This window comes from Saccopteryx leptura, chromosome 6, assembly GCF_036850995.1.
Source record: "Saccopteryx leptura isolate mSacLep1 chromosome 6, mSacLep1_pri_phased_curated, whole genome shotgun sequence".
In the NCBI taxonomy this organism is placed as follows: Eukaryota; Metazoa; Chordata; class Mammalia; order Chiroptera; family Emballonuridae; genus Saccopteryx; species Saccopteryx leptura.
In genome coordinates, this window is record NC_089508.1 from 68,834,608 (window position 1) to 68,855,065 (window position 20,458).

A 20,458-nucleotide genomic window follows, 5' to 3' on the forward strand; every position below is an offset into this window, starting at 1 on the left:
AGATATTTTTTTAATTTTTCCATTGATTTAAAAGAGTGAGGTGAGGGGATGGGAGGGAGCGAGAGAGAGAAAGAGTGAGAGAGAAGCTTCAACTCATTTCACTTAGCTATTCCATTTAGTTATGCACTCATTGGTTGCTTCTCATATGTGCCTGACTGGGGGGCCAACCTGCTATCTCAGTGCTCTGGGATGGTGCTCTATTCACTGAGCCACCTGGCAAGGGCCCAGAAAAGGATTTTTTTTTGGGGGGGGGGAGAGGAAAACATTAACTCATAGTTGCAGCACTTTAGTTGTTCATTAATTGCTTCTCTTATGTGCTTTGACAGGGGGCTCCAGCTGAACCATTGACCCCTTGCTCAAGCCAGCAACCTTAGGCTCAAGCCAGCAACCTTTGGGCTCAAGTCAGTGACCATAGGGTCATGTCAATGATCCCACATTCAAGCCAGCGACCCTGTGCTCAAACTGGTTAGCCCACACATAAGCCGGTGACCTTGGGTTCTTGAACCTGAGACCTCAGTGTCCCAGATTGATGCTCTATCCACTGTGCCAGCACCGATCAGACCCAGGAAAGGATTTTTAAAAACATGATACAAAAACCACTAACTATAAAGGAAAATATTCATAAACATGACTATGTTAAAATTTTTTATTTCTGTATGACTCAAGACACCATCTAATACATTAAAAGATAATGCTACAGACTGGAAAGAGAAAGTGTGATCAGCAGAGGATTAGAATTCATAATATATTAAAAGCTCCTACAGATTAGCTAGAAAAAGACATACATTTGAGTTGTGAGAGAAAATGAGTAAATTATATAAATGAGCAATTCACAGAAAAAAGACCTGAATGCTCAATATATTGAATCCCACTAGCAGTCAAAGAAATTTATATTAAAGCAAGAGACCATTTGGTACTTATTAGATTGTCGGAACTTTAAAGGTGGACTATTGGAAGTGTTGATGAGGAAGTGGAACCACAGGAACTCATGCACTGCTGCTGGGAGTGAAAATTAGTGCAGTCTCACTGGAAAGTAATTGGCAGCCTCTGGTACAGGATCTGGCGGTCACGTTCTAGGTATGCTGTTGTGTGTGCGCACAAAGAGACACGTCTGTGGGCTTTCTTGCTTGCAGAAAGTGGAAGAACCTAAATGTCTGTCATCAGGGAACATGGATATATAGTATATTCATATAAGCATTAGATAAATATTGAAAGCATGATGTTGAATGAAGAGTTGCACAAGAATCTGTAGTATGACACCTTTATCTGAAGTTTCAAAACACTCTGAGCAATGCAGTGTTGATGCATGCATATACCTGAGGCTAACGTAGGAAAGCAAGGATGAGACAGAGACACAACAACTTCTGAAATGCATTAAATCTGCAGAGATAGAAGGGAAAGAGAAAGATTTGAAAACAAAGAGGGCTTTACCTCACTTCTGCGTCTGAGGACAAAATGTTAAGATTTATTCCAACTGGGCGGTGGCCACCCAACTCGAGTTGGTTATTTTATCTTCTGTTTTGTCTACATATTTGAAATATATCATGGTTTTTAAAAAATTAATTTTACTGAGGAAAATCACCTGCTCAATCTCCATCGTAAAATGTGCTATAATTGGAAAAAAAGAAAAACAAAACATTTAAACTCATTGATGTTTATCACTTCGCGAATAACCGTTTAGTGTGGTGGGCTCTGCCACTCTGAAATGGTGGCTTTGACCAAGCTACACAATCTCTTTGCTGTGGTTTCTGTGGATGTAAAGTACTTCTGCTGCTGATGATGATGCTCTTAGTGCCTGCTCATAGACGTGCTGCAAGGATGATGAGTTACTGTGGTGAAAGCACACATAGGTGGACTCTGTTATTATGATGCCTAAATGTGAGTTACCATTCGGAGAGACACCAGAGTATTTGTTAGACGCAAAAGAGAGGGGGCTAGAGGGGAAGTAAGTGTTGTTTAAAGAAACCATGTTAAGTAGATGTTTTTAGTGATGGTTGCTCTTCTCCTGCAGTGAGACAAAAATATCTCTCAGATCTCCAAAATTAACTTGCTGAGTTGGAGATGATTCACCCCCCAGTGTCTTCACAGTTAGCTCTGATAAATAAAATAATCACTCATTCACTTTTCAGGACCGGCTATAAAATCAATATGAAAAACAAAATCAATATGTACCTCTGTTAAAATATGTAAAGTTCCCTTTGAAAATTAAAGCTTTGCCTGACCTGTGGTGGTACAGTGGATAAAGCGTCAACCTGCAGTGCCGAGGTTGCCGGTTCAAAACCCTGGGCTTGCCTGGTCAAGGCACATATGAGAAGCAACTATGAGTTGATTCTTTCTACTCCTCTTCCCCTTTTTTATTTCTCTCTAAAGTGAATAAATAAAATATTTTAAAAAATTAAATCTTTATGTGTCTTCCAGTATTGATGAATATGTAGTATTGTTCGATTGTATCAGACTGGGTTTTTTGTATTTTAAAAAAAAGAGGATGAACTCTAACTCTCCTTGTTAGATGGGGATTTAAATTGAGGCCTATTTAATGTCTCAAATAAGTGAGAAATCACAGTCATTAGGGAACAAAGAACAATTTTCTGAAAGCAGATGCATGCATACAGGGATTGCAGACTTCAGAGCCGATCTGAAGTACAACTCTGCTACTCACTAGCCTCATAGCTTTGAGTGAATTACTGAAATCTTCTGCTGTGCCTGTTTCCTCACCTATAAAATGAGACCCACAGCCATGCTCTGGCAGAACTTTTGTGAGGATCCATTGCATGGTGGCCACTACCTTGGGTTCATAATCTGTGCTCAGTAGTTAACATTGTCTCTGACATGATTGTTATTCATTGAGTTAGAAATTCCTCAGTGCTGATGGGTGGGTGGATTGCGCAGAAACTAAGACAGATGAGATGATGAGCTAGAAGCTCTTAAAGCCGACCCTGCCTGTGTTTCTTCACTTCCCCTGCAACAGTAAGTTTTTTCAAGGCCCAAGGTTCTATTTTTGAAATGAATAAAAACTTGGCCTTGCCTGACCAGGTGGTGGCACAGTGGATAGAGTGTTGGACTGGGATGCAGAGAACCTGGGTTCGAGACCCCTGAGGTCGCCAGCTTGAGCGTGGGCTTATCAGGTTTGAGCAGGGCTCACCAGCTTGAGCCCAATGTCGCTGGCTTGAGCAAGGGGTCACTCAGTCTGCTATAGCCCCAGTCAAGACACATATGAAAAATCAATCAATGACAACTAAGGAACTGCAACAAAGAATTGATGTTTCTCATCTCTCTCCCTTCCTGTCTGTCCTTATCTGTCCCAGTCTGTCTCTGCAAAAAATTAAAAATTAAAAACAAAACAAAACAAAAAAAAAACACTTGGCCTTCATCTTGAAGATGGTCAAATGCTGCTTTTAAAGTATAATTATTTAATTTGAAGTGTTGCAATGACCCGACCTGCTTTCCTGTAAGAAGCGCCCCACTTGACACCACTGCTTTCATAAATGTTTGCTCAGCACCTGAAACACCCAGCACAGCTGAGGAATTTCATCACGCCTGGGCCCCCCAAAACAGTTTTATCCTCATTCCAGACTACTAAATAAATGGATCTCTAGGACTTAGCAGCCACCAAGGGCGAAGGCAAGACTCTCTACCTGCTCGCAGGCCAGAGCCAAAGGCAGAATTGGAGGTCGGGATGACTGACTAGCCACATGGCAAAGGGAATGAAGACTGGCTAATGTAACACCCCCTCCCCCGCATTTGGTTGTTTTTGGCAAGTCATTCCTTTCCAAGTATCCAAGCTTGCCTTTCACAGCCAACCCTTATTTTTAAATAATTCATTCTCTTGGTGGGAGGATGGCAAATGGGTTGTTGGGTGGTGGACCGCCCAGGGGAGAGAGAATACATAGGGAGGATACAGTGTGGCTCTGACTGCTGATCTACAGTGATGCCCAGCAGCTGTGACTACACTTGTCACCATTAAAACAGGTGTTTGCATTTTAAAGGAAGAAGCTCGTTATCCCTCAGGATCCTTAATTCCCTAATTATTTAGGGAAGATGGGTCTTTTCACCATGTCTTGCTTGGGTGGAAAAGGCCAGGGTTTGGATGGGGAAATGGGAAGCTCAGCAGAAGACAAGTTGAGTTGGAGGTGCCTACTGCACAGCCTCATGTGGCCCAGATGCTCCCTAGGGACCTCCAAATTTAGCATGCTCAGGACCAGAGAAGTCATCTTCCCCACCCCATGCTCCCAGATGCCTGTTGCCATGGCCCCCACCCATCTCCCAAGCCAGGAGAAGCACTCAGCATCATCCTTGACACATCCTTCTCCCTCAACAGCGTGCTGTGCCTTATTAGCTGTCTCCATCACCCACAGGACAAGCCAGGATTGGAATCACAGTGTGTTTAACTGTCTTGTTAATTGCCATGGCACCCTACTGCCTTGGGGATTCCCAGGCAAGTAAAAGTGCTTGAAATCCATATTCAAATCATCTTATTAGAATTTTTGAAATTTATATGGCCCATTTCTTGTCAGATCTTATTAGATCATTACGTTTACCTTATAACTGGATGCAGGAAAGCTCTTGCGATGAGAATCAATGTCAGCTCTGCCATTTTCATACTGTTCACTTGTGCGGGCATGATTAGCATATTGTCTTCAGTCCTCAGTTGTGTTTTTTGCAGGAATCTTTTGAAATCACTGGGTCCATTTTGTGAGGGTTAGTTTAGTTAAAATTAAATATATTCAGTGAGTATGTTTAACCAAGCATACATACACATATGCTGAAATTAATCAAAACTGCTGAAAGGGAACAAACAAGTGTGGGATACACTAGATACCCACTCCCAGGTGGGGGACCTTCCCCTCTTCCCTTACAACACCACACACCAGTGGTCTGTTAATGACAAACAGCACAAATGTTAGACCTCGGTTCTTGAATTTGGCTAAGAAAAGAATTCAGAGCTAAGGCACTAAGGGAAGTCAGAGAGGTAGAAGAAGTTGTTGAGGAAACAAGTTACAGAGGCAAAAGAAGGACCGTCGGAGCTTAGGAGAAGGCGAGGTATACACCTTGAGGGAATAAAGTCACAGGTAAACTCTATCAGGGGTCCCCAAACTTTTTACACAGGGGACCAGTTCACTGTCCCTCAGACCATTGGAGGGCCGACACATACAGTGCTCCTTTCACTGACCACCAATGAAAGAGGTGCCCCTTCTGGAAGTGTGGTGGGGGGCCGGATAAATGGCCTCAGGGGGCCGCATGTGGCCCACAGGCCGTAGTTTGGGGAAGCCTGCAGTGAGATAGAGAGAGTGGGCATGCTTGCTGGGTTCTTCATCTTAAGAGGTTTTATCTGTTTCCAAGGGCAGGGAGGGGATGTCTCAGGGGAGAATCTCAGCAGAATATTCATCAGCCTCCCCAGGTGTGTCCTTTCAGGGTCATGGTCTCTATTGACTGGTCAGTGCCAAGACAGAGGTCATCAGTCGTTGCAGCTGGTCCTGATGTCAGTGATGACATCTATTTCAGCTGGTTTTGCTGCTTTTCTGAGCCTGGAGCTGAAACACAACTGAAGCCAAGATGTTATCTCTAGTTTGACCAAAACTCTGTCTCTGATCAGCAGACCTGAGGCTTTGTTTCTAAGATTCTATGATGCAGGTCAGAACCTCATTGTCCTGAGAGCTTAATGCTTAAGGGAATGATTGTGCAAGGGAGTCATATGAGGCTGTTCTCTGATTCTGTTGTTCCTCCTGTAAGAAGGGCTACCACCTGATTAGCAACATGCCAGATGAGAAATGATCAGGGGAGATTCTGAACCACATGACTAATGATACGAAGATCAGGGGGTCTAAACTGAATGACCAGCTAGGTAGGAAAGGTCACCTTGGAGGCAAGGCCCCACCCTACAATATTTGCCCTCCCAGTTTTGCTTGTTGCTAGGCACCCAGGGCTTTTCACCATGGTGACCTTCTGTACTTGGTTTATCATTCCTACTCTGCTCATGTCTGTCTAACTGCCTACTAGGGTCAGCCTGTATGTTAAATATTAGTAAAGCTTAATTTATTCCATCTGAGAACAAAGAAACAGAATAGAGCAGTAGTAGTCAACCTGGTCCCTACCGCCCACTAGTGGGTGTTCCAGCTTTCATGGTGGGCAGTAGCGGAGCAACCAAAGTATAAATAAAAAGATAGATTTAACTATAGTAAATTGTTTTATAAAGATTTATTCTGCCAAACTTAGCGAAAATCCAACATAAAGTACTTGGTAAGTAATTATTATTATATGCTTTAACTTGCTGTAACTCTGCTTTATAAGTTACTTCCCTACTTTATAAATCACCATTACTGTGGAACCGGTGGGTGGTTAGAAAATGTTACTACTAACAGAGATACAAAAGTGGGCGGTAGGTATAAAAAGGTTGACTACCCCTGGGATAGAGGTTCTAATATTTTCATTATGCACACCCACTAATGGTACCTGGCGAGGCTGCTGTCCTCCAGGTCATGGTGACCTTCCCCACAGGACCCACAAGCTGCTTACTGCAAGTGGTGGAAATGTGGGGACCTCAGGTCTTCTCAGCAGTAGAGGGGAGCCCAGGGATAGGTCCTCAAGGCAGGTGGCTCTCTTGGAGTGTAGGGATGAGCCAGACCTAAGAAGGCCTTCAGGATGTGCTGAATTAAACCTCAGGCAGAAAATTCCCTTTTCTATCCTTCCCAGGCTATCTAAATTTTACTGTGATGCCTTTTAAATTATCTTAAAATACCTTTCTTAATGCCTTAAAAATGCCATCTCATTCAAGTATGAAAGGGATTAGACCAGGAGTCTCCAAACTACGGGCCGCATGCAGCCCCCTGAGGTCATTTATCCGCCCCTGCTGCACTTCCAAAAGGGGCACCTCTTTCATTGGTGGTCGGTGAGAGGAGCACAGGATGCATCCTGGAGTTCTGTATGTGGCAGCACCGCAAAGCACACAGCATCACTCACGTACAGTACTACTCCGGTGACGCGGGACGCTCGCGTCATGGCTCCAGAAGCGCGTCATATCCCTTGTTATGGCTAGCAGTGACAAATATGGAACCGGACATTGACCATCTCATTAGCCAAAAGCAGGCCCATAGTTCCCATTGAAATACTGGTCAGTTTGTTGATTTAAATTTACTTGTTCTTTATTTTAAATATTGTATTTGTTCCCGTTTTGTTTTTTTACTTTAAAATAAGATATGTGCAGTGTGCATAGGGATTTGTTCATAGTTTTTTTATAGTCCAGCCCTCCAACGGTCTGAGGGACAATGAACTGGCCCCCTGGGTAAAAAGTTTGGGGACCCCTGGATTAGACCAACAAAAGGCATTTTTCCTGAGCTTTTAAGCTTTGGTCATTTCTCTGTGGGGGGAGGGAGGATCGAGGTTTTGGCATGTCCCTAACTCAAAGGTAGTCCCTTGATGACTTCATTTCATGGTGCCTCCACCAGTGCTGTGTTTTTCTTTAATATCCCAGCAGTATACAAACCACAGTTTTACACGAGAGAAGGAAAATGTTTTCCAGTTTGACTCTGGAGATGCAACAACTCAATTAGTTTTTCGGGAAACCATAACTGTGGGAGGTTTGCATTTGGAAACACTACTTAATCGTTTCTTAGTAGTTTTGTTCCCACCACTGGAAAGGGACAACCAAGAACTAAAGCAGAGGCAGTGTCTCCTCTGGAAGGTGTTTTATCATTGTCATGGAGATCCCATCCTGCAGACACCTTACCCCTACAGTCAACCCCCGTTCCTCATCAGTCACCCAGCACACAGGCAGAAAAGCAGGGAGGGGAGAGGGTGTCAGTCTCCCCACTAGGCTGGAACATGAGGAACAAGATGCTTCGATCAGCTTCTCTGAGTGCATGTGCAACCAAGCAGGGGATGGGTACACATCGTGAAAGGTCAAATTCTAGTAGTGTGTGAGGCTGCTCCACCTCAAGGAGGCTTGCTTAAACTTTTCTTCCAACATTTAAGTGTAAGCGATTGAGTGCCAGAAATGGGACTACTATAGCTCACTTCCCAGGGTCTTAACCCTCTCAACCCCACGCCCTGGAACTCCCCTCCCACCTTGTACTCTGGGTCTCATGCCTTGATGGATGGCACTTATTAAGCACCACAGATTGTTTCTCTCTGGGTACTGTCTCCACTCCTAACTTCTAGTAAACACCTTTAGCTAACTCTTTTCCTTGCCAGCATCTTAAGCTTTTGACAGGAATGAATCCTGTGTGAGTGCTGGCTATTACAGATCATTTCCAATGTTATCATTTTGACATAGGTCTCCATACCCATATACAAGTTTTCCACACCTTAACCAGAGGTAGAAAATTACCTAGTCCTGTGAGTAGGAAGAGAGGAGTTGAGTCTGTCCGCAGGCCTCTCTGCCATGCCACATTGGGGTTGATGCTCAAAGCTCTGTCCTGGGCTGTAGCTAACAGCTCAGAGACCATCATCGTCTTTGATTTTTCCAGAATGTATCACCTCATTCTTACCGTGCTGCAGTTCATCTGCCTCTTTTCTGCCCACTCACCCAGCTCCCTGCTGTTTATCACTGCCAGCTTGGCATTTCACCATCTGGGAGAGCTTAGTGTTTTCTAGAAATGTAAAAACATACATCACTTGTTCTATGGCTGAACATCATTTATAAAAACATCAACTCAGTCTGGCCCCGGCACTTTTTCATGCAGTGAAGGATCCACTCAAATTATGTTTTTCTTTCTCTTGCCAAACTAGTTCACAACCATGATCATGCCATTCTCCCGACATAGTTATGGTACTTTTCCTTCCTTGTAAATGGTCTAAGGGTGCTTACTCTCAGAGCGCTGACGTTATAGTTCTTTCACTTGATCTTCTCTGTCAGTCTTGGTTCAAAGAAACCCCTGGTTTTTTCCTTATACGAGGATGAATTTTGCAGCTTCCTCAATCTTGTCTCATCATGCTAGTCAGGTGAGATTGTGTTTTTAATCTCCATTCTCAGAGATTCTGAGGTACTGTAAACAATTCATTGCTTTTTATGGCTAGGCAATGGGAAGTTTTGTTCAAATATGGGTAAGAGAATTATCCCTGGCTAAAAGAGCCTTCTTAAGCCTGTACATGGGAATAAGAGAACAGTTTTTACCAAGACCTATTCTAGACCTCGTGGTGTTTCCCCAAAACAAACCTGCACCCCCTTGTAAGGCCTGCCTCCCCAGATATCCCAAGTGCACTCCCGACCTTCGATTCCAAACCTCACACTCCGCTCAGTCTGCAGTGTTTCTCCTGGAAGTGGGTCACCTCCAAGGTCCCCCCGCAGAAAGCTGAGACAGAAGGATGGATGGTTGGAAAAAAGCCCAGGATTTCCATGAGCAAAAAGTCTTTTGAATAGGACTGCCCCTCCCATCTCTCCGTTAGTGTATACACGCTCCTTAAATCATGCGTGGACATGGGAAACCGCAGTGTCTTCCCACCCCTCCCCCACAGACCCCTGGGAGTTGTAAAAGTTGACTAGAGTGGTATCTTGAGGTTATTTCTGTCAACCTTTCCCCCACATTTCCCATCATGTATACTACGGCATATTGTTGTAGGGATACACCTATGTTGTATATATCTCTAGCTAAGGTTTTCTAAGTTTTAGAGGTTGTAGGCTAAATGAAACTACACAGATATCTTTACTGCAGAACTTCTCACGGCCTTTACTAAGCCACCCAGTATGGCAACTCATCAAAAGCCAGTCACAGTATTATAGTCATCTACACACTCATCCGAGTGACCACAGAACCTTCTTTCCATCTAACAGACTAGTATTCTAAAGCATACATGTTGGGGTATGTCATGATCGATGAGCCCTACATCCAGCAGGTCAGAATCACTTAGGGAGATTGTGATTGCTGGCCCTACTCCTTAAGATGTTAGTACTGGCGGTCTGGGAGAGAGTATGGGAATCTGCTTCGTGGTTGTTTGTTGTTTTTTCTTATAGCTTTCCATGTGATTTGGATGGTGACTATTGATTTGTAGGGTTTCAGAGATGCTATACCTGTGATGCTCCTGGGCCCTCACCAAAGAACTTGCACCCAAGTCCTAGTGTAGGTAAATAACACATGTTTATGCAAGAGAGATGCCAAAAACTTATGAGGGCCTTTGTGATTTAGGGGAAATTATGGGCCTGTCTCTACACCTTTAGAAACCACCTAACATTGTAGCCGTCCCCATCTATCCACATTCGAGCCCACCGTCAGAGCCCACAGAGCTTTCCCCACCTGTTGTCACTCTTGCCAATTTGGGCTCTCTCCCATGTTTCTCTATTCTGTTTTATTTGTCTATATCTCACCTCTCTGCAGGGCCATATTCAGAGTAGGAGCCAATTAAATATTTGAGGGGGGATAATTCCCCATAGCACTTCATACAGAGTTGAACAAATAGTAAATACTCAATAACTGCAGAGAAGCCAAAGGACAAAAAGGACTTTGGCCCCAAAGTGGCACCCCACCAGCGTTTTTAAATGGACAACAATGTGCTATGTATGTTACAGTGGACATATTTAAAAGAATAATTTAAAATACCCATATTTACCATGTCTAGAAGTTATAGCTATTTAGAGGTCTATTTAGAGATATAACTAGTTAACCATGAGGCAAAAAATACTTGTTGTCAAGTTAAAATATAAATATGCAGGGAGGTTTGTAGTTTTTCAAAATTTTTATGGAGACTTATGAGCAAAAATTGGTGATGACCATGCAGGCATCCCCAAACTACGGTGCCGCATGTAGCCACCTGAGGCCATTTATCCGGCCCCCTGCAGCACTTCCGGAAGGAGCACCTCTTTCATTGGTGGTCAGTGAGAGGAGCACTGTATGTGGCGGCCCTCCAACAGTCTGAGGGACAGTGAACTGGATCCCTGTGTAAAAAGTTTGGGGACCCCTGCGAGAGAACAGCATTGGGAAGGCTGGTGGTGGAAAAAGGAGGCTTGGAATCAGGCTAGCAGGGAAGCCTTGGTCAAAATGCCAGTTTCACATAGCTCTGAGGGGTAAAACCACACAGTGCCTGGCACAGAGCCAGCGCTCCTCCGTTCAACCAGTAGTTGCTACATGCCGCTGACGCACTAGGCTCTGGACGTACAGGAGGGCTGAGACGCAAGTCCCTGCTCCCACAGAGCTTACATGCCAGTAAACGCAGTCAATTCGCTGCTTCTATGTAAATGCACATTTGCTGCCTTTCTGGAGAGCCTCTCAGAGTACTTTACTCTAGGCAATTTTTAGGAATCGTTTCTACAAAGAAATGACTCATTTTTCTAATATCCCAGAACGGATTTATCTAGGTTTCATTGTTCGCATCCAGACAGTCACCAGGGGAGACATACACTTATTTCAGTAACAGGACCATTATGCAAAAGTCTTTAAGCTTCTGTGAAATTGACCTCAAAGCATACAGCACAATCTTTTGCACATCCTAAATACTTGTAAATATTTGTCTTTGAAGGACGAATTTGATGTTTTTGGAGCAAAGGTTATTGACACAGAGGTCTGGTGACCATGGTCGATGATCAGACGAGGCAAGAATATTATTTGTCTCAAACTCAGGAAGAGCATAAATCAGAAAGTCGTCTTTCTTGTGGTAAAGAATCAAAAGATACCATTTATTCCCTTGGCACCGAGGCTGAAGGGGAAATCCTGGCCGGGTCAGGATTGCTTGGCCGTGAAGTTGCTTAAAGAGTTGATGGTCTCGAACATTAGGCAGCGAGAGCCCTGGAGCTGCGAGAGGCCCATGGTAGCCACTGCTTTGGTTCTGCTCATTCCCTTGCAGCAACCTCACTCCAGGTGGTGCCCCCCCCCGGGGGGGGGGCTACAGCTGGGAGAGCCTCCGAGCTGAAGTGGCTGTCCTGGAAGGACCCAGGGCTGAGAGAGCAAGGCCTGGCCAGTCCATGAGGGGGCAAGCGGGTGGAGGAAGCGCTGTGTCTACATTGTGTTTGAGTGTTTATTGAGTCTGTGTCTGCAATACAGAGATTAATCATGGTCCACTGAAGGAATGAGCCCAGGATGGGCAGAAGGGTGGAATACGAGATGGGGAGGAGCCAGACGAGGATTGCAGAACTGGCGAGTGTGGCTGGCAGGCTGTCCACTCTGCATGACACATTTGTCCTCTCTGCATGGTCACAGAGCCACACTGGCCAAAAGCTCTAGGAATCCTAGAGGGCCCTTGATTCTTACAGGAAAATTGCCGGAGGATTTTAAGTGTAAGTTTGCACCATGTTTTACTACTTTCTTATTCTTCTGCAGTATCTCTTTGGTACTTTACTGAACAGACACCATCCCATCCCTGTGCCCAGAACTGAGCGAGGTGCTATGGGAGACATGGTCTCTGTCCTCAGGCAACTTGAATCTCCTTGGGAAGATAGCATATAAATTGTTGAGTAAGGCTAGCCAGGAGGTTTCATTTCAAATGTCAGCTCTGGCTAATTAGTGACTTCCCGGAGTGTTTCATCAGATCTAAGACACCGTTGACTGTAAGGTGATGTCTCATGTGTTCTTAAGAGGGAAAAAGATGCTGCCAATTAAATTGTGATGGCTTTCTTGTTACTTAGAATTTTTATTTTATACTTATTGAGAGATCCTTTTTAGACTTACTTAGACATAGTATTATTTTTTTTTATTATGTATCACTCTTTTTCATTCATAAACTGGGGAATAAGTTTTCTGTGTTTTTTCTGAACTTCTTCACACTCAGGGTATTGCCAATCGACGCACATTTGACTTGGATTTGTTGATGTCGTGTTTCCCACACAGTGCAGTTCTCTATGTGTCACGATCCCTGGAAAGGTAGCTTTTCTTACAAGAATACTCTTGACTTTTATCCCAAAACTCTGGCTCCTACTGTGTAAACCGATGTGCACACAGGTAGAGACAACCATAACACAGCTGCCACCTGGCAACAATGACTATAATGAACCTCAATTTTCAACATATCAAACTGAAAAAAATATATCTTAGATTCAGTGAAGTACGGACTCTGAGACTCAGTCAAAAACCGACTACATTCTTGCCATTAAGCAATAATTTCCTCCTGTAAAACCTGCAAAACTGAATGGTTTCCAGTGCAACAGCCATGGTAGGGAGTCCTCTGTGATTACATAGAGTCTGGGAAGCTGTATGCATGACATAAGTCTAAAAAAGTGAGATTTGGCCTACACAAGAGGAGACCACTTCTAGAGAGGGAAGAGGGCAATTTTGAAGTTTCAAGTGAGTAAAAAAGCAGGTTAACAGGACAATGTGGCCAGCAGGCATGAGTGGAGTTGAGTTAGGGAGTGTGGGCTATAAAAGCATGAGTTTTTGCTCTAAGAACATTAAGGTCAAATTAATGTACTTCACTTACAGAAAAACAATAATGCGTTCTCGTATTGCCATGACTTTCATTTCTTTTCTTACCATAGGTCCCGATGTTTTTAGTTCAAAGAGCCTTGCCCTTCAAGCCCAGAAGAAGATTCTGAGCAAAATAGCCAGCAAAACCGTGGCCAACATGTTGATTGATGACACCAGCAGTGAGATCTTTGATGAGCTCTACAAAGTCACCAAGGAGCACACCCACAACAAGAAGGAAGCCCACAAGATAATGAAAGACTTGATTAAGGTGGCAATCAAAATTGGGATCCTCCACCGGAACAACCAGTTCAACCAGGAGGAGGCTGTTATAGTGGAGAAGTTCAGGAAGAAGCTGAACCAGACCGCCATGACCATCGTCAGCTTCTATGAGGTGGACTACACCTTCGACAGGAACGTGCTCTCCAAGCTCCTGCATGAATGCAAGGACCTGGTGCATGAACTGGTACAGCGACACCTGACACCCAGGACCCATGGGCGCATCAACCATGTCTTCAACCACTTTGCTGATGTGGAATTCCTCTCTACCCTTTATAGTCTGGATGGAGACTGTAGACCCAACCTCAAGAGAATTTGTGAAGGAATCAATAAATTGCTAGATGAGAAAGTCCTTTGAATATCTTCCCCTCCTCCTGAACTTTGCTGTGTTCACGTTACAGCCCCCAATGCGGTCTGGGTGAGAATCAAGAAAACAGGAAGAAACCCTTGTCCAAGATGCCCGTGTTCTGTCCTTGTCACCCCTCTGATGTTAACACCGAATTGAGCTCAGGTGTGTTTTTCCCCTGAGCTTGCTGATGAGGTCTGTATTTAAAATCACCTTTCATTTGCAAGCCCAAAGGACATTTCATCTGCTCTAAGCAGAAAGGCTGCCCTGCTCATCATGGAGAGTTCAGTTCACCTTGTGTAACAGAAGGAGCCCTGGACCAGGAGCCAGAGGACATGGCTTTGGTTCCCAGCTTCACCAGTTACAATTCAGTCCTGTGGATCCTGAAACCATAATACCCACCTGCCTGCCTCCCAGGGCTGCTGTGAGGATCAAATGAAGCAGTGTAGGTCCAAGCGTTTGAAAATGCGAATGTAGGCTCTTACTTTCTCTTCAGAGTGTGAGAGGGGTCAACCCGGATCTAGACCATTAAGCAGCACAGAACAGAACAATAGCCTTTGATGGGCTGGGTTTGTCGTGTCTCTAGAAGTGTTATTTCATGCAAATTAAAAATGAATCTAAAGGTGTGAAAATTGTAGCTGCAAATTGGGAAAATGTTTTTCACGGCTCTGTTTTTTAGATCTTAGGTGTGCAGGTTTCTGCTCCTCCAGCAGGCAGGCAGAGTTTCCCATGCATCTTGCGAAGCCGAGAACTGTGCTCCCCCTGCAGGACCAGCCTTCCCTCATCTATGGGGCCCAGGCCGGGAGGCGCAGGGAGGGTTTATTCCAGCATGCGCAGGAGAGTCGGGTAAAATGAGCCCCTGTCTGTCTTTCTTGGTCTTTCATACTCATTCTGTGCTGTTTTCTCTGGTTCGTTATTAAATTGAAACTACTCTTCTAACCAGAGGTTTTGAAATTGCGATTCAAAAATAAAATTCCTTGGAGTCAGATACAGAGTTAAGAACAATGGGAAGAGGAAAATGAAGAGTAAGACCTCAGTAGTTAGACCCGAAGGGGAAGCAGTCCCGGCAGGGCCTGTGTCCCTGGTCCAGGGGGAGCTAGCTCACAGACACAGAGACTGCCTTCTCTGAATGTCTCACAGCCTTGCTTTCACACTGTGGCTTCTGACATCTTTTTATCCTAGTCTTAACAAGCATCAGGACAATGTACTGTCTTATAATGTTGTCTGGACGACACCACATTGAGAGACGTGCTCTTCCTGCATGACCTCCTGTTCCCATTATGCTGCTTTTGTAAAATACCACATTAGCTCAGCCCCGTGGTTCCTCCCACCCCATAGTCTCTCTAGCAGGAGCATCAGTGCTGGTTTATGGGAACGTGTGAAACAAATCCACAGTGGCCATTTAGCCTCAGCTGGCCCCATGTCAATACTGGTGTAAACCATGCAGTTAAGCTCTTCAGCTACCAGCAACTCAAAATTAGTTCATAGGAAGGATGTCCAGGAAAAAATAAGGAATAGTTAAGTCAGTTCCTTTTCTCCATATTTGATTAGCAAGGCCCAGTGCCTCCTCATAGACCCGAGGACTAACAGTGATGCCCTGTGCACACCTGGGCTGGGGAAATCGTCGCTTATTTGGGCGGAGCTGGTGGAAACGACAGGCAGGCGGCCACCCTGCTCATCTACCCAGTAGGCAGCAGGCACCCCAGCAGGAGCCGAGTGAATTTTCACATACAGAGTCCTCAGTGCCTCCCTTGGTGTGTTCATCTGGTTAAGGACTGTGTGCTAGTACGAGGGCCGGTTCTTTTTTCACTAAGCAGGTAGACCTATGCCGAGAATTGAAACCCCAAAAAGAATAGGTGGACCAGTCTTCTGTCCATCTGAGACACAGCAGGGAGGAAGGGGGGACCCTTAACCAAAGAGGGTCGCCTGTTCTCCCCGCTCCACAAGCCAAAGCACCGCATGGCAGCAAAGGTTCCGACAGCCCGTGAGGCTCTGCAGGAACTGGGTCTTCCTTGCTCTGCTCAGGGAAGGATCAGCTCTTCCACCAGCAGGTCCCCGCAGGTGCAACAACGGAGTGCAGAGCAGAACAAAACATCTTCTCCACTGAGGCAGCCACAGGGCTCTCTTTACTGCAAGGCCAGCTGGGTGTAGCTCAAGCTTATCAACACAGTCAGGGGGAGCTGGGCCACCCAGGCTCAAGTAACCCACCACTCCTCTAAACGTAGCCAAAACCAACCCTAGCTATACATTTCAGCATACCATTGGCATATAAATTCAAGTGATCATCAAGTTTCATCAACCAAATGAAAAGCTTACAAATTTCAAATACTTTCCATAACAATGTAGTAACCAAAGAAAGATGATCATTATTGGTTTATTGTCAGAATTCTAACCATGTCACTTAGTGGCCCTGAAAAATTATTTTGGCTGGAAAGAAAAAAAAAAGATGTGACAGGCTAGCAGATGCTTTCCAAAACAGAACTCTGTGGATGTGCATCTCGCTTAGAACTCTATACAAAATTTTCAGTAATGAGAACCCCCAGAAGCAAGGTTAGCATGTCTACATGGAGGTGGTACCCGGAATAAAACTGATTTCAAAACAAATAGCAGTACAAAATAACTCCATTGATCAAGCCCCACACGTACCAGAGAACAACACGTGCTGAGCAAGTCCAAGGCAGGGACAGGATTCATTCTTTTAGGCAGGTGAGAGGGGTGGCAGGAGCAGCTTGTCTGTCATCTGGGGACATCACCGGGTCTCCATCCGTCCCCAAGTGCTCAGCAGTGTCCCCACAGTAGGACGCCAGGGACTCGTGCTGAAGTTCCCACCCCACCGAGCCCTGGTAATGTGTCCGCCATGTGGCTGAGCCCTGCAGACTCTGCGTGCTGTGTGTCGGCATCACTCTGCCTCCCGGTGTTCCCATCTGTGAGTCTTGACACCCTCAACAACTACAGGTCTCTGCTAAGTGACAAATCAAAATGAAGGGACTTCTCCATCGGTGCGTCTCCTCCAAACTCCCATCTTCCCCATTGGTACATCATTTTTTTCAGAAGTAAATCAGTGCATTCCCTGGCTGCTCCAATGAACTTCATGGAATTAATTTATATATATATATCGATAAAAAAAGAAAGCTCATATAAGGGCCTACATGCCCTCTGCCCCAATATCTTTGGGGCGTTATTTATTTTAACATGGTCTCAGATGTCCAGAACAACCAATCATGAAAATTCTAGATCAGCCAACTGGCTGCCAAACACAGGAGCTTTCCAGTAATGGCCTGGGATATTGACAGTCACGAATCAGATGGCCTTGAGGGATAGACAGGGTCACCAAGGTCCTCTCAACTCAGTACTCTGTGGTCAGTGGGTTTCTCTTATTCAGGTTGACCCTGCTATTGGGGTTCAAACCCAGACCAGCCCCCCTCCCTGCTCTTCTCTTAGAGGGAGCTCTTGCTTGTTAGAGGAAAGGCTCTTCAACATGCTGCTTCTCAAAATGGCAGCTAGGAATCTCTGAAAGTTCTGGGGTGCAGTGGAGTCCATGAGTGCTAAAAGGATTTTAAAGATTTTTGTTTCATTCTAACTTTTCAAAAATCAACCTCAACATCAGTCCCTTCTGAATCATGTGAGGATAGCTACCTTATAGCCGCAGGATGCCGTCTGGCTTCTGGGTTTGAGTGTCTCTTTATGTTTACAATGTCATTCATGCTGATTGATCACCTCACATGAGAAAAAAAAAAAAAAGCTGAACTTAATGTGTTTCTCTAATGATGCCTGGGCATCCCCTAGGGGTCTGCGGGCATAGTTGGCTATCTGTGAGTTCTCAATTTTGAGAAATTTTGCTACAACACAGGAAGATGTAGGCTTGTAGAGAATGAGTGAGGGTCACCCTGCCCTTGATGGTGACTCAGTTGTGGGGCCTCCAAGGCTGAAGGGTAAACTTGTGTCTGGGGGACACAGAGGCCAGCTGCAGAAAGAGGCAAGCTCCCACATGTCCTGCCTGCTCTTTGAAAACTGACTAGGTATAACTACCATACATAAATCAAAGAATTTACAAACTTGCCTTACAATTCTAATAGTAAATCTCAAAGGTACAAGAGAGCGCATCGCTGGACATACCAGGCACTGTTGCGCCCAAGAAATGGATAGCGGAGAAAGCTTGCAAAGCTCCTTGCGAAGAGAGGTCACCTGGTTCCGCCCACACTGTCCTCCTTCCAGCTTCGCCTGCTGGCATGCAGATTCTCAGGCATCAAGAGTGTGTGTGGTTCCGGGGTCCCCACAGCTTAATCTTTGGCTGAATTGAAGAATAAGATATGTGGCATTCAGAATCCTTCCCAGTCCCAGGAGGAGGCGGTCTCTCGCACCCACCCCAGCAGCACCTCAGGGCCACCCTTTTTCGTTCCTTTCATGCCTTTTCCTTTTTTCATTCTATTTTTGCTGAGCTGGGTCTGGTCTCTGCAGGGAAAGTGTCCTGACCGCCCACCCAGGCAGCTGGAGCTTAGTCAGAGGGGACCCTTCCCCCCCCCCCCCCCCCCCCCCCCGCCAGGCCACGGTATAGAGCTGCTCCTTGCCGGCTACAAAGGCCTTTCTGGACCAGTTCCTGGGACAAAGGGGTCTGGGGATTGGCTCCGCCTCAAGGAGAGGCTGGGTGGGAGCCAGAGCTTGGCACAGAGTGAATGCTGAATGCCCAGGCGAGCAGGGAAGCAGCAATTAGGTTATGTTAGGAGGGAGCGAGCACTCTCTCGGCCTCTGGCACTGGTGAAGGAAGAGCCTATGAGCCGGCCCCTGAAGTGCTGGAGTGATTGGGCTCCTTCCACCTCTCAGAGCAATGTCTTCCCTACCAAAGAGCTGCTACTTCCTCAGTGATGGGAATGGGCTGCCCTGCCCTGTTCCAGAAACAGCTACAACTTGATTTTAGAAATAGATTGCCATGGCCCTGGCCAGTTGCTTCAGTGAATAGAGTGTCAGCCCGGCATGCAGATGTCCTGGGTTTGATCCCTGGTCAGGGCACACATGAGAAATGACCATCTGCTTCTCTTCTCCTCCCTCTCCCCTTCTCTCTCTCTCCCCCTTCCCAGCCAGTGGCTCAGTTGGTTCAGTGTCAGCCCCAGGTCCTGAATATAGCTCAGCTGAATCGAGCTCCAGCCCCAGACAGTGATTGCCAGGTGGATCCTAGTCAGGGCACATATGGGAGTCTATCTCACTATATCTCCTCCTCTCATTTAAAAGAAAAAAAAAGAAAGAGAAAGAAATAGATTGCTGGGTTTGGGGAGACAGGGGAGATACATAGTTGGGGTTTTGCTTTCAGCCTTCACAGGCAACAAAGTGAAGTGAGCTGTGAGGTAGGGGATTGATTTGGTCTTATCTCACCCAGAACCTGGCAGTTTCCTTACACTTGACCTCTTGGCCCTCAGTTTCCTCAACTATAAACACAGAGAGAGTTGCACAAGGTCTCTAAGAACCCTTCCAGTTCCATAGTTCCATGTCCTGAGAATCACAAGAGAGCAGCTCTGGAAATTTTTCATTGCAGGTTTCTTAGAAGGGAAGCTATTCATTATTTCAATGAAGCAATAGATTCCAAAAAGACTGAGGAGTGACTCCTCAATGATTCCCATCAGGGCTTTTTTTTTTTTTTTCTTTTCATTTTTCCGAAGCTGGAAACAGGGAGGCAGTCAGACAGACTCCCCGCATGCACCCGACCAGGATCCACTCGGCATGCCCACCAGGGGGCGATGCTCTGCCCCTCCGGGGCATCACTCTGTTGCACCCAGAGCCATTCTAGTGCCTGAGGCAGAAGCCACAGAGCCATCCTCAGCACCCGGGCAAACTTTGTTCCACTGGAGCCTTGGCTGCGGGAGGGGAAGAGAAAAACAGGGAGGAAGGAAAGGGGGAAGGGTGGAGAAGCAGATGGGCGCTTCTCCTGTGTGCCCTGGCCAGGAATCGAACCCGGGACTCCTGCACGCCAGGCCAACGCTCTATCGCTGAGCCAACCGGTCAGGGCCCCCATCAGGGCTTTTGATCATAGGTCTAAGTTCATGACTTCAACAGGGAAAAGCTTTAAGTCAGAAAATGCAGGGTAAAATGAATCCATAAAGATCAGTGGAGCAGCTCATTGTGGGCCCAGGTAGTGACTAGACCAGGCGTGGCCAACAGTTTTTGCCCCCAGGCCAGATTAGAAAGAAAACTTTTTTCACAGGCCGGATGAAATATTAAAAATAAAAAATGTTAAATTTGTTTAAGTAAGCAAAATTTTATTATGTAATTTGTTTATGAATAAATATAAGAGTGAAAAAATTTTAATATACAATATTATTTTAATAAAAATATATTTTAATAAAAATATAATTACATACTGTATAAATATCCAAACTGTATAACAATCAATCGAAACAATATTTAATTAATAGAATGAGCTTGAAGGGGTTATATCACAAATAAAACAATTATTTTGTTTTACAAACAGCCTGGACACATTTTCAGTTATCAACTGCAGCTACTGTCTGTGCTACAATGCCAC

The 20,458-nt window shown here is 45.3% G+C and overlaps 1 protein-coding gene across 1 annotated transcript in view; it reads left to right on the forward strand.

The window, feature by feature from the left end:
- The window catches only part of TNFAIP8L3 (TNF alpha induced protein 8 like 3), a 49,082-nt gene extending 30,614 nt beyond the window's left edge, over positions 1–18,468 (forward strand). Inside the window, exon 2 of the mRNA XM_066342843.1 lies at positions 13,394–18,468. Coding sequence (XP_066198940.1) covers positions 13,394–13,956 — 563 coding nt within the window. The 3' untranslated portion in view covers positions 13,957–18,468. The remainder of the gene's footprint in view (positions 1–13,393) is intronic.
- The last annotated feature ends 1,990 nt before the right edge of the window (positions 18,469–20,458 follow it).